The 14,147-nt window shown below is 45.5% G+C and overlaps 1 protein-coding gene across 1 annotated transcript in view; it reads right to left on the bottom strand.

Annotated features, from left to right (window-relative positions):
- Positions 1-7,406: 7,406 nt before the first annotated feature.
- POLR1A (RNA polymerase I subunit A) overlaps positions 7,407-14,147 on the bottom strand; it is a 74,159-nt gene continuing 67,418 nt past the window's right edge. The window contains exons 33-34 of the mRNA XM_053259809.1: positions 13,214-13,378; positions 7,407-7,713 (exon numbers count right to left, since the gene is read on the bottom strand). Coding sequence (XP_053115784.1) covers positions 7,613-7,713; positions 13,214-13,378 — 266 coding nt within the window. The 3' untranslated portion in view covers positions 7,407-7,612. The remainder of the gene's footprint in view (positions 7,714-13,213; positions 13,379-14,147) is intronic.

Raw genomic sequence — 14,147 nt, 5'->3', positions numbered from 1 at the left:
CCTATAACTGCACTTGCAGGGCCCTGGGGTGGCCCAGAGCGAGTGGCAGTGTAGTGCACAGAGGGTGCCACCACTCAGATCCCAAAGGGATTGGGCAAAGGGCTGATTTTTAAGTGTTTTTTGAAGTTTACACGTCTTTAAGGCTTTTCTCCATAGGAATAATGGAGGTTTCAGCAGCCCCATAAGTGCACGTGGGGGGTGCTGGGGTGGCCAAAAGTGAGTGGCGGTGTAGTGCACAGAGGGTGTCAACCACCCTCATGGGTTGCTAACCCATGGGGTAAAGGTTTTTGTTGTTTCTGAGGTATTCTGAGTGTAGATTCTCTGGTAGCATATGAGATTTTCAATGACAAACTATGAATCCACTCTCATTTGCTACCAGAGAATCTACATTCAGAACATCTGGTGTTCTGAATGTAAGAGCCCCTGGTGGCGCAGTGGTAAAACTGCTGCCCTGTAACCAGAAGGTTACAAGTTTGATCCTGACCAGGGGCTCAAGGTTGACTCAGCCTTCCATCCTTCCGAGGTCGGTAAAATGAGTACCCAGAATGTTGGGGGCAATATGCTAAATCATTGTAAACCGCTTAGAGAGCTTCCAGCTATAGAGCGGTATATAAATGTAAGTGCTATTGCTATTGCTATTGCTATCTCAGAAACAACAAATCACCAAAAATCAGCCCTTTGCCCAATCCCTTTGGGATCCGAGTGGTGGCAGGCACCCATTGGGACACTACCACCACCACCACTCTTCTGCCCTAGAAGCCCCCTTTTTGCCCCAGATCTGCATTAACAGCACACATCCACATCAACAGCAGAACTTTGCAAAGAAGAGAACCAGGTTTCCAAAGCAAGAAAATTAAGGATGCTGCCAAACAACACATTCTGCCAGGGGAACAACAAGGTTTTGCCTCCCTCCTTCTTCCTCAAGTTAAAAGAATGACGACGACAATGACAACAATGGCAGCACACCATTTTTTGGAACATTTCTTTGACATTTCTGCAACGGATCAGAGCCTGTGGCACCAGCATAACCTGATGCAAGCAAGCTTTGAATAAAAATGCTGATGATGCTACAACTCACAATATGACCCAATCCACTTCTTCATTGCAAAGAAGTCCACAGAGAGAGAGAGAACCTTCCGCCATAAAGCAAAGTCTCGGATAACAAACATTAAAGAGGCATGTGGTTTGGAAAGCAAGCCACATTACAAAACAGAAATGCATGAACAGCAACTCATAATCATCATCACATCACAAGCATCAGCATCATATAGTAAGGAAAACTTTATTTCAGTCGTAGACCAGCAATACAATATAAAACAAATATTATTATTTGTTTACACAGTCAGACAGGTGTTACTGACTGGTTTGTTTTATCCAGACATCGAGTCCTTCCCAAGGACCTGGGATTAGGCATGTGCCCGAAATGTTTCGGAGGCCATTGTAAAGGCCTCCGAAACGTTTCGGATTTGGGGCCGTTTCGGCATTAGCGCTTTAAGGGCGGGGGAGGGTGTACTCACCCCTCCCACCGCATTTCCCCCGCCTGCGCGCTGTCGGTTTTAAGCCCCTCGGGGCGGAAGCGTTCCTCCCTGCCACCCCGTTTCTGCCATCGGCCGGAAGTGGCCGGAAGTCGCGAGTGCGCGTGCGCGCACGGCAGAGGGGCGCGCGCACACACAACGGGCGCACGTGCACTCGCGACTTCCGGCCACTTCCAGCCGATGGCAGAAACGGGGCGGCAGGGAGGAACGCTGCCGCCCCGAGGGGCTTAAAACCGACAGCGCGCCGGCGGGGGAAATGCAGCAGGAGGGGTGAGTACACCCTCCCCCGCCCTTAAAGCGCTACCCCCGCTGGTGCCGAAGATCTCCGTGCACATCCCTACCTGGGATGGCTGAATTTTATTGTCAATATTGTTGCTGTTATAGATATCGTTGCAAAATATAGGCTGTTCCCAGTAAAGCCGCTTTTTGTAATTGGCTGATGGTGATTTCTGTGGCCCCTATGGTGTTGAGGTGCTCTTCGAGGTCTTTTGGAACTGCACCCAGGGCGCAAATTACTATTGGGATTATTTTGGTCTTTTTCTGCCACAGCCTTTCAATTTCAATTTGTAGATCTTTGTATTTGGTGATTTTTTCTATTTCTTTTTCTTCTATTCTGCTATCCCCTGGTACTGCTATGTCGATGATTTTGACTTGTTTTTCTTTCTTCTCGACTACAGTTATATCTGGTGTATTGCGTGGCAGATGTTTGTCTGTTTGTAGTCGGAAGTCCCATAATATTTTTACATCTTCATTTTCTTCAACCTTTTCAATTTTATGGTCCCATAAATTTTTGGCTACAGGTAGCTTGTATTTTTTGCAGATGTTCCAGTGTATCATCCCTGCTACCTGCTAGTAAAGAGAAAAAACAAAAACGGAAACAAAATCTAAAATGTTATCAAGTACATAAAATCAGGAACCTTTGACAGTAACCGATTGCTGTGCTCTAGCTTCTCTTAGTTTGGTCAATGTGTAACAGAATTTAGCAACCGCCAGGGATATTGTTGGGTCCCTATCCTCTCTAATAAAACGCTTGGTGTCCGTCCGTGGACGGACACCAAGCGTGTGTCCGTGCCTCCCTGCCCTGTTCTGGGCATGCGCGAAGTGCAGGCCCAGAACAGGACAAGGGAGACACGCTCGCCGGCACCCGGCAGCCATCTTGGGCGGCCAGAAGCGGCCGCCCCGAAGAAGCCGGAGAGGCGGCGGTGGGGGAAAGTGACCGAGGCGGCAGCAGAGCCGCCGCCTCGGCCAAAATAGACGGAGGCCGGGGGCGGAGCGGAGGCCATGTAACTTTTTTTTAAAATGCTCTCGCGGCCCACGCCGCCGACCGCCCACCCTCCCTCCCAGCTGCCGAGTCCTCCTTACCCTGGCCGACTGCTGTCAGCCGAAGACAGCCCTTAATTTAAGAGGCAGAGAGGAGCTCGCAAGCAGAGCTCCTCTCTGTGCAAAGCCTCTTGCCGAACTGCCGCTTTGGGCGCAAGGGAGCAAGCGCCGAAAGCGGCAGTTCGGCAAGAGGCTTTGCACAGAGAGGAGCTCTGCTTGCGAGCTCCTCTCTGCCTCTTAAATTAAGGGCTGTCTTTGGCTGACAGCAGTCGGCCAGGGTAAGGGGGACTCGGCAGCTGGGAGGGAGGGTGGGCGGTCGGTGGCGTGGGCCGCGGGAGCATTTTTTTAAAAAGTTGCATGGCCTCCGCTCCGCCCCCGGCCCCCGTCTCCCCGGCCTGGCGGGGGCAAGTGCCTGGGCCGATTTGGCCCTTAAAGGTGGGGGGGGGCGAACGGCGGAGGGAGGGGGAATGGCGGCGGGGGGCCAGGAGCGCCGTTGCTAGCGCCCGTTATTCAACGGGCCAAAATTCACTTGTCTTCTAATAAACGTATAACAATCATCTCCACTGAGTGGCTTTTGAGATCTTTCAGGTACTGAGATAAAAATAAATCTCTTTCATCAGTATAAAGTGGACAAGGCAACAGTGAATGCATCAATGTTTCGGGAGCAGATCCGCAGGGGCATAGTCTCTCCTCATAGGGTTTTCCTGCGAACATCGCTGAGGGTAGAGCATTCAAGCAAGCTCTTGTAAACACCCAGCGAAGCTTTGGTGAACAGATTGTGTAGAAATAAGTGGCTATGACCCAATCTTAGGAATTGCTTAGGAATTGTAGAGGCCAATTTACAGAGGCCCTTTCCTCCTGGAAATTTATGTCCCTATGCCTTTGTTTAACTAGGGATCTTGCCGTTGACTCGCCCTGTTCTAACAATTGTGCTGGGCAGAAGCCCATCTTCCGGAGTCTTTCCTCAACTGTCATACACCAAAGGGGTTGTGGGGTAGCAGCAAGGAGATGAGGTATAATTCCTACCGGGTAAAGATAAGTCTTGATCCAATACAGGATAATAAGAAGCCAAGCCCTGGTCTCCAATTTCCATAGCCCAGTTTCCAGCTGTATTAAGGAGTTCGGGACGCATTTTGGTACCCCCAACAGTGATCTCAGAAAGCCCGATTGGACTTTTTATAAAGCTTGTAAGTCTTTTGGAGGTCTAACCTGAATCCCATATAGCAGCTGAGGTATCACTTTAGCCCGGAAGGCTTTATTTGCTGCCGGATTGTAGCCACCACCTTGTACCCAGAAAAATGTCCTAATTGCCATGGAAGATCAAGTGGCATTCAATTTAGCGGCACTGGTGTGCATAGAGGTACCGCCATTAAACTGAAACACCACCCCCAGGTATCTGTAAGACTTCACCTGCTCTACTCTAGCACCATCTATGGACCATCTAAAAACCCGTTGCTTCTTTGCAAATCTCAATATTTTAGTTTTGGTGTAGTTGATTTCCAAAAATTCCTCATTGCAGAGCAGACTCAACCATTCTAACGCTCTTTTTAGACCAACTCTGGTCTGTGACAATAAGGCTGTGTCATCTGCATACATGAGGATAGGTAAGCGCCTGTCCCCTATCTTTGGCATGTGAGTTTCAACTTGCCGTAAGCGGGTGATTAGACCATTTACATAGAAATTGAAAAGAGCTGGGGCTAGTATGCATCCCTGCCGGACCCGCCTTCTTACAGGGATCTCTCTGGATAATAGGCCATTATGGTCGCATTTTACTCTCAGACTCGTGTTCTCGTAGAGTTTATATATTAGAGATAGCAATCTCTTGTCAATAGAAGAGTTTGCAAATTTCTCCCACAGAGCATCTGTGGATATTGAGTCAAAGGCACTTTTTAAAATAAATATCTGAATGTTTTGCTGACACCAGTTGTTTCTAAACATTTTAGTATCCATGTGTGAGGCAATGAGTCGAAGGCTTTCTTGTAGTCAATCCATGCAACACTTAGATTTGTTTTTCTTCTCTTGCAATTTTCTAAAATCATTTTGTCAATCAGGAGCTTGTCTTTTGTGCCTCTGGTGTTCGGGCAATTTCCTTTCTGTTCAACTGGAAACTGTTTGTTAGTTAATAAGTGTTGCATCACTTCATCTGCCATTATTCCAGTTAATAATTTGAACATGGTTGGCAGGCTGGGTGAAAGAGGTCAAAAAATCTAACCAATAAATACAAGATCTAACAGTAACACCAGAATTAATAAGTGAAAGAGCAAAGAAAATTAAAAATTGGACTGTTCCAGGAGACAATGAACTGCATGGCTTTTGGCTTAAACACCTAACAAGCCTTCATAAAACAACTATCAAAACAGTTCAATCACATTTTGCAAGGAGGTGATATTGAACAATGGCTAACAACTGGGAAAACTCATCTCATAATGAAAGACCCAGCAAAAGGTGCACTTCCAAGTAATTAAAGAGCAATAACCTGCCTGCCAACCATGGCTGTCAGTGTCAGGCTGTCAGTGTCAGCAAGGCAGAAGGAAAAAAAGATTGAATCCTCTTATTTTTCTCAATTAAAAAAAAATTGCTGGAGAAAAAAAGGCAGCACTGGCAGCAGTGCTGAACAATGGTTGGAGGCAATGGTGGACGCATGATGGCAAGGCTGAGCAATCAGGCAAATGAGCTCAAGGCAGCAGAAAGGAAGAAATAGCTGTTGGCCCTTTAAATACCCTCCTGCAAACACCTCTGAAACCCCCCCTAACACACACACACACACACACACACACACACACACTTGCCCCCTCCTCCACCTCTCGTTGGCCAATGCAGGGTTAATTTGGCTCCTGCAGAGCCAAATATGGGCATTCCTTTGCAGATGGGAACTTTGCATTGAAGTCAATGGAAGGCTGAAAGGCGTGAAATTCAAGCACATGTCACAAAACTCAATGGAGGAGGAAGTAGCAGCACTTTTGGGAACTTTGCATTGAAGTCAATGGGAGGATGAAAGTCAGGAAATTCAAGCACACATCAGAACTCAAAATGGGAGGAGGAAGAAGCAGCACGTTATCGGTCACAAAATGGAGGGCCGAAACTACAAAATTTTCAGAGCCGAAACAGAGGTGATACGTTTCGGCTCCAAAACATTTCGGGATGGTGATCGGGTGTTTCGTTTCGGTGCTGAAACAGCCAAAACGGGCTGTTTCAGGTACAGAACGTTCTGTACCCGAAATGTTTCGCACATCCCCAACAGCTTTAGAGGCTGATACTTATCTCTGCCCTTCTCTTGATGAAACTGATTGGTAAATACGGTTCTCTTTCTGGATGAAAAATTAATTGGTCAAAAATCTGATGCACCTTATTTGGGTTCTGTGCCAAAAGATATTTCTTTAAATATGTTTGTCCACTGATATCCGTTTAAATATTTGAGTGTTACTAATTCCAAAGACTGAGTGAATGAATGAATATTAATATTTATATACTGCTTTTCAACAGAAGTTTCCAAAGCAGTTTACATAGATGTAAGGAAATATATAAAATGGCAAGTGGTCTCATTAAATATAGACCCCCTTGACAGTCGGGATGAGGTTCTTACTTTGGAAGGCAGTGTTTGGTTTTCGCCAAACAAAACATTTTTGGCTGTGTCCAAAAAGTTCAATTTTTGATTCATTTGTCCAGAGAACATTATTCCAGAAGACCTGTGGGTCATCCAGATGTTCCTTAGTCAACTTGAACTAGACAGCAATGTTCTTTTTAGAGAGCAGTGGTTCAATCAAACATTGTTTGGTGAAAACCAAACACTGACTACCAAAGTAAGTACCTCATCCTGACTGTCAAGCATAGTGGTGGAGGCATCATAGTTTGGACCTGCTTTGCTGCATCAGGACCTGGATGGCTTGCCATCATCAATGGAACCATGCATTTAGCTGCAGACAAGAAAAATCTAGAGGACGTCAGGCCATCTTTCTGAGAGCAGAAGCTGAGCTGAAAGAGGGTCATGCAGCAAGACAATGGCCCTAAACATTCAAGTAAATCTACCACAGAATTGTTGAAGAAGAGATTTTCTCTTTTAGAGTGGTCAAGTCAAAGTCCCGATCTAAACAAGCTAGTCATGCCAGGAAGCCCTCATAGGTCACTGAGCAGAAACAGGGATTCACAAACTTTTTCTAAGCACTGTAGTTTATATTCACACAGCACATACTTTATATTTGCACAGTACAGCTCTAGCAAAAAAACAAAACAATAAAATAAAGTAAGAGCTATCAACTTTTTTTTTTTAGTGGTAATGGTCATGCAGTAATGGAATTATGTAGGCTTACATAGGTCCTAGCTAGTCTGGTGCCCTCTGCAATGCCTAGTTGAGGATCAAGATGTACTATTATTATTTGGGGGATGTTTGTGTCCTGTCTTCCTCACAGACCCAAGGCTAGCATATATGGGGTTACCTCATTTTTTTTTTACTTGCTCAAGGCTAACTAGAAAACTCCTGGTCAAACAGATACCTGTGCCAAGGCCTCTCTGGTAAAAGTGCAACCCACTATCCCACTAATGAGGACAAAGAAATTGAAGGCATAGCTCAAGACATTTATTATTAAATATAATTCCTGAAGATGTAAGGCATAGGAAATATCAAATCCAAATTGGCCAGTATTGGTAATTACATTCAGTGAAGACTACACATACACACACAAAACAAAAAACAGAACCACAGCAGCATCTTCATTCCTTGCGATAAATCAGCTTTAAAAGCCTATACAAAAACATTAACGCTATTTAAGAGGTTGCTTGAGATCAAATAAACCAGTTCCTCCCTTGACAACCTTTCCTACCACCAAGCAAGCAGAAGGTGATTGCAGCTCATCATGGGAGCCTAAAACAAAACAGAGCAAGAAAATTAGTATCATGGAGCATAAAGTAGAAAATCCAACTGTTACAAAGGGAGTGTGTTTTGCCTTAGGTCTCCACTTGCTACTGGAAGTTAGCTGAGGAGAATCTCATTATCAAATGAACTCAGTGACAGCATTTGACTGAAAATAATAATGATAATGATAATGATGATAATTATTTATTATTATTATTATTATTATTATTATTATTATTATTATTATTAATAAAACTTTTATACCGCCCTTCCAAAAGGCTCAGGGTGGTTTACATTAAAACATTAAAATCAATTAATTAAAACAAAAATTATAAAACAGCATAAAATAATAATTGAAATCATCATAAAACAATTAAATAATCAGAACAATTTAAAAACAAGTTTTAAAAAGCTGAGAAAGCTTGGTTGAAGAGAAGTGTTTTCAGAAGTTTTTTAAAAATTGCCAGATAATGACAATCATAATAAACTAGCTGAACCTGGCACAGAACATCTGCACCCTAGTTCTCCCTGTCTCTTACCCTTCCTCTACTCCCTCCCGCCTTAAACCGCTCCCTGCCATCCAGGATGGCAGCAGAGACAGCGAAACCTCCTTACTTGTGCCTTCCTCTTGCCTCCCAAATGTCTGAGACTTGGCAGGGCAAAGGAAAGCCCTCAGCCTCCCCTCTGCTCATCTGGCCTTCCCCGCCTCCGCTCACCCACCTCCCTCCCTCCCTTGCGCACATCAGAATTCCCCCACATACATCCCATGGTAACTTCCTATATGTGGTTCCTCCTCCAGACACGGGCCCCGTATTCTCATTGGTTGCGGCTGTGGCAGGGGTGGGGCTTGCCACATGGACCTTAGCGTATTATTTATAAAGCACCTCATATATGAAATGTGCTGTACAGAAATTCATACATACACTTCCCTGCCCTCAGGATCACAATACAAGAAATGTGCATCATAAAAGGGAGGGAGGAAGGGACAGAAAAGAAAAAGTAGTAGTAGTATACATATTTTAAAATGTTTCAGATGGATCACTCTGGGGGGGGGATATCTAACTCTCCCCTGCCGTCATTTAATTTAGTGGGGGAGGAGGAAACTTTGATGTACATGAGAGTTCTAATACTAGAGGTATAACAGCATGTCCCCCAGCTCTTAAAATATATATATATTTAAAAATCTAGCCTTAAAGATGATATATGGCCTCCTGATACATTCAGGTCATTCTGATAAAATGAAAGTAAGTGTGTGTGTGTGTGTGTGTGTGTGTGTCCATGTGCACGCACGCTGAATGCTCAAGTTAGCATTGGGGTCTGGTCAGTAAGGGCAGGAGAGCTGTGCCCCCCTCCCCACTAGCAAATAAATGCACTTGTTAAGAAGGGAAACTTACAGCCTAATCAGAAGAGAGAGAGAGAGCAGTTTTCTCTGAAGAGAACGGAGCTTGCTTCAACCCCTCCTCCCTGCTGCAGCGGGGTTTACTTTTCTTTTTCTCGCTCTGCATGCCCCCCACCACTCTAGCTACCCCCTTCCCCTTCTGTTGCCCAGTGGGGTTTTCTTTTCCTCCCTTGCATCCCTCCCCCACTCCAGCTACCCCTTTTCTCTACTGTTGACCAGTGCAGTTTTTATTCCCTTGCATCCGCCCACCCACCCCCGCTCGCCACCTCTTTTCCTTTTTCTTGCCCATTGGCGTTCTTTCCCCCCCTTGTATTCCCCCCTCTCCCTGCAGCATACCCCTTTCCTCCTTCTCTTGCCCAGTGGGGCTTTCTTCCCCCCACCCCACCCCGCCTTTCATCCCACACCTCCCAGCCCCTCCTTTTCCCTTTGGCCTACTAGAGTTTTTTCTCCTTTGCATTCTCCTCACCTCACCTCTTTCCCCTCCTCTTGCCCAGCTGGTACTATTTCTTGGTGGAGATTTTGCTGTGTGTGTGCTATAGGAAAACACTGAGACTCAGGCCTGCCTGCCAGCCTGCCCAGCTGCAATCAGCTGTGCATGTCAGCCTGCTGTGGAAAAGTGTTTGCATTGGAGCTGAATGGGGTGTTTTATGTTCCCAGAAAGGGGGGGGAGCCCCCAAGAGATTTATAACTGGAATGTACTAAAATGAATGACAAGAATGCTAGTTTAAAACAGTGGTTGCTTCCTAAAGGTCCACTGGAAATACGGGGAGCCATGAATACCAAGTGACATGCTTGGCCTCTATAGGAATAAATTCATTGATTTTGTGTATATCCTTTAGTATGATAATCCTCTCTAATAAAACACTTGGTGTCCATCCGTGGACGGCCACCAAGCGTGTGTTCGTGCCTCCCTGCCCTGTTATGCGCCTGCGCGAAGCGCAGGCCCAGAACAGGGCAAGGGAGACACAACCGCCAGCACCCGGCGGACATCTTGGACGGCCACAAGCGGCCGCCCTGAAGAAGCTGGAGAAGCGCTGGCGGGGGAAACTGGCCGAGGCGGCGGCAGAGCCGCCGCCTCGCCCAGAAGAGACAGCAACCAAGCTGGGGAGACGGGGGACGGAATGGAGGCCAACGGGACAGAGCCGACCGTGAAGGGCCTGGGCCGGCCGCGGAGGATGGCAGCGGCGCCTCCAGAGACCGCCGGCCGGTGATTGAGGGGGGAAGAGGCGGCAGGGGAAGCCTGTCCTCCTGCCGCCCGCTCACCCGCCCTCCCAGCTTTCCATATGGAGCTTTGCGTCCATAGCGGCAGTTTGGGGAGCAGCATAGCACAGAGAGGAGCTCTGTTTCTGAGCTCCTCACTTCCACTGTGCAAATAATTTTTTTTTCTTCGCCCGACTATCGCGGGCTGGAGTGGGTAAGGTGGGCTCGGGCAGCTGGGTGGGCAATAGGCGGGGGCAACGGCCTTCTCATGGGCCCTTTTGGCCCGTAATCAATTGGGGGGAGGAGCGGGGAAGGGGATTTTGGAAAGCTGGGAGGGCGGGTGAGCGGGCGGCAGGAGGACAGAGGGAGGAGGGGAAAATGGGGGGGGAAAAAAAACAGAGAGAGAGAGAGACAGACAGACAAGCAGAAAGGTGGAAGAAAAAGGGGGAAAAAACACTTAAAGGCGGGAGAGAAAGCTAGCGCCCGTTATCATAACGGGCTTAAAAATACTAGTAGCAACATAAGAGACATAAAACAATAAAAATCAAGGATAGCATAAGAGAGAGCCAGCAACTATCTTGTATAACAAAGATTATGACTATTATCTCTTTTCTCCTACCCTCTACCCCTCCCCTCTACAGTGATCACAGCTGCCACTGCCAGTTAGTAATAAGAGAATTTCTATATATTTTCCCCATAAGAGATACTTCTTAATAGGATTAATGTTAACATGGTTTGACTAAATTTGAAGACTGTGGTCTATTGAAGGTCACCTCATGCTCCAGAAATTCTGTAAAAAAAATTTATTACGAGGATCTCCATCAGCCAGGAATATTTCAAAGCCTAGAGGATGGCGCTTATCCTTCTTTTGGCTGTAGCTTTATGGGTAGCAAGAGATCGCCTACACTCGCTATTCATACTAAACCACAGTGTTTAGTCAGTGTTTAGTCAGGGAACAGTCAGTGTTCCCTCTAACAGGGATTCCCAGATGTTGACTACAACTCCCAGAATCTCCAGCTGCAAATGCTTTTGCTTGGGGATTATGGGAATTGTAGTCAACCACATCTGGGAATCCCTGTTAGAGGGAACACTGACTGCCAGTACTGAAAATGTCAACGTACATTCTAATTAACATAAACTCTGTGCTTAGTAGTCTCCTGGTGAACAGCAGTTCTGGACTCATGTTTTTACAAAAAAATTTTCCTTCAGGATTTGTAGAAGTGATCCAAAAGAGGTTTGCTTCTCCCAACACATCCCTCATTATTCATGAGAGGCAGCTGGGTTCTTAATACTTTGGGGCCAATTAGTTACTTCCTGGCAAACTGCAAGTGCCAGTAATAGCGCAGAAATGAACGTGGCACTGAGTAATCATATGCCAAGGTAAAAAGGTAAGGGTGAATATTACCAACAAATTAAAAATTTTGACAGGAGAGAAGACTGTATCCTAATAATAGAATTTATTCTCAATAACATAAGACACTTCACAGGAAGAACCAAGCATTATTTATAGATGTTTCAAGGCTCTTCTGCATTTATGAAGGGTGTGCCATGCGCTCTTGACTACTTCACATAACCTCAAGAGAGGATGTGTGAACCTTTATTTTGATCTGCCAAAAGAAGAATTAAGCTGATGTTATTACAGACATTGGTTGTGTTAAAAAAGAATGCAAAGCCTGCTTCAAAACAGTCCCCTCTGGGAGGAAAGCTGATGAAGAACTTGCTTTATGTTTGTGTTTATTCAAACCAGACAATGACATGGGTGCCTCCAGTACTATAAGGAAGAGCCAGCAACCTATAGAACTAAGATGAGGATCCCGTACCCAGGGCTTGGATGCACAGACACCTCCCCACACACACAATCCAGTGGGCATTTCCTAGGACTCCCCTTCCTTCAGGCAGTTATCTGACTACTGCAGTCTGGCTGGTCTGCAGGAACAAAGAGAATACTGGAACTGTCATGAGCATTCAAGCTCTTAAAAGGAATAGTATCCTGGAGGCAGCAATTCCTCCCAACAAATGCTAGAAACAGGATTTAATTCTGAATTTCATGTCTCCTTCGGTGGTTGAGATCCCTCGCCCAGATAGAGCATGATGCAACTGAAATATCTTATTGAAGAAAAATACTGCACCCAAGATTGTACTAACCAGGTAAGAGGCAGAACACCTCCCCATTTTTTAACCCTCCACATTCATACCACAAATAGCCCCCAATAAACATAACAATGAACTATTCACACACTGGATTTTTAAAAAATATGCAGATAGAAAAAGATTCGTTCACTGGACTCAAGTTAGACTGTACTGCACGGTTCAAGATGGAAACGGACCCTTCATTCCTGCACAAAAGCAGCAGACCAAAGCAAGACCAGTGAGGTAGGGTCCTATCTCTAAAGAGTAGGAACCCTCAAGGTTCTCTCTCCTTTGGTGGAGGACAAAATCCTGGAGAAGAGGTTCAGAATGAAGCCCTGCCACCAAAGTCCACTGGGATGAGTCACCCTTTCTAGAATGGCCTCCTCCTGAAGGAGACCACCAATGTAATAGGTAAGGGAGTCCAAGGATATATGATACAGCCATCATTAGGTTACTGGAAGTCTCTTGTCCTTGGTGACATAGTCAACCTGTGAGACTATGGTGGTTATAGAGCTGGAAGACATGTTCTTATGCCTCTAGTATCAGAACTCTCACCTGTACCAACGTTTCCATCCCCACACAGTTAAACTAAATTACTGGGTGGGGGCGGGGGAAGAGTTGGATCCTCCCTCAAGAGCAATCTATCTGAAACACACATTTAAAGGCTTAGGTGGCTAAGTAAGCTACATATTCTAATATCTCAGAAGCATGGCAATCAAACCACAGTTATAAGATGAGGCAATTGCAAAGTGGTCTCCTAACAGAAGGAAATTTATTTACCTAGCATAGCTGCATCCTTCAGAAACTTGAAACTAGTCTCAAATGTCATTTGCTGCAAGGGGGATGAGCTAGACTGCATCCCATACCGATTCAATGGCTTGTAAACACCTTCAAAACACATGTAATCTGACACCAGAGAGAGATGCCGAGGATCTACCACAATTCCTGTTGACAGGAGGAGGAGGAATGTTAGGACATGCAAGTAGTCACTTTCTTAAAAAATTATGGGAAGATTTAAAGGAGACTTCAAAAGAGCCTGTTCACCAATAAATCTTTCCTGCAATCCATTACCATCTCTGTGACACATAATGCAAAGACCAAGACAGTTAACAATGTGCTCATCTTTCTGCTTTGAGTTAAGTGGCAAGATTATCCCCAAAAGGAGAAGTGAACAGAGACTAGAGTGCTGGACTAGGACCAGGGAGACCCGAGTTCAAATCCCCATTCAGCCATGAAACTAGCTGGGTGACTCTGGGCCAGTCACTTCTCTCTCAGCCTAACCTACTTCACAGGGTTGTTGTGAGGAGAAACCTAAGTATGTAGTACACCACTCTGGGCTCCTTTGAGGAAGAGCGGGATAAAAAATGTAAAATAAATAGAAATAATTTTTTTTTAAATGCTACTTATATTTAGCACCTAAAACATTCTAAATCTTTAAGGAACCAGTGTTTTTAAAGAAGTGGAGTTGTTGCCTCATAGCCTTCAACTGATTCTGACCACTCACAAAATGGAGCTGCCCTTCTGCCTCCTTGTGGTCATTCCTGAAGCTACACAGAAAAACTGCACAAGTTCTGACACCTGGAATTTGTGCCTCTAGAGAGGATGTGCAGATTTATTTCTGAAACACATCTTAAATATCTTAAAATTTTGGCTCAACACAATGGAGATTAAAGACACTGATATGTTGAGCTACTTCTGAATTTTCTGTCTCTGA

The sequence above is a fragment of the Hemicordylus capensis genome, chromosome 6, assembly GCF_027244095.1.
Source record: "Hemicordylus capensis ecotype Gifberg chromosome 6, rHemCap1.1.pri, whole genome shotgun sequence".
Classification (NCBI taxonomy): Eukaryota; Metazoa; Chordata; class Lepidosauria; order Squamata; family Cordylidae; genus Hemicordylus; species Hemicordylus capensis.
Note: the sequence above shows the minus strand (reverse complement) of the source record. Positions and strands in the feature narration are given on the sequence as shown.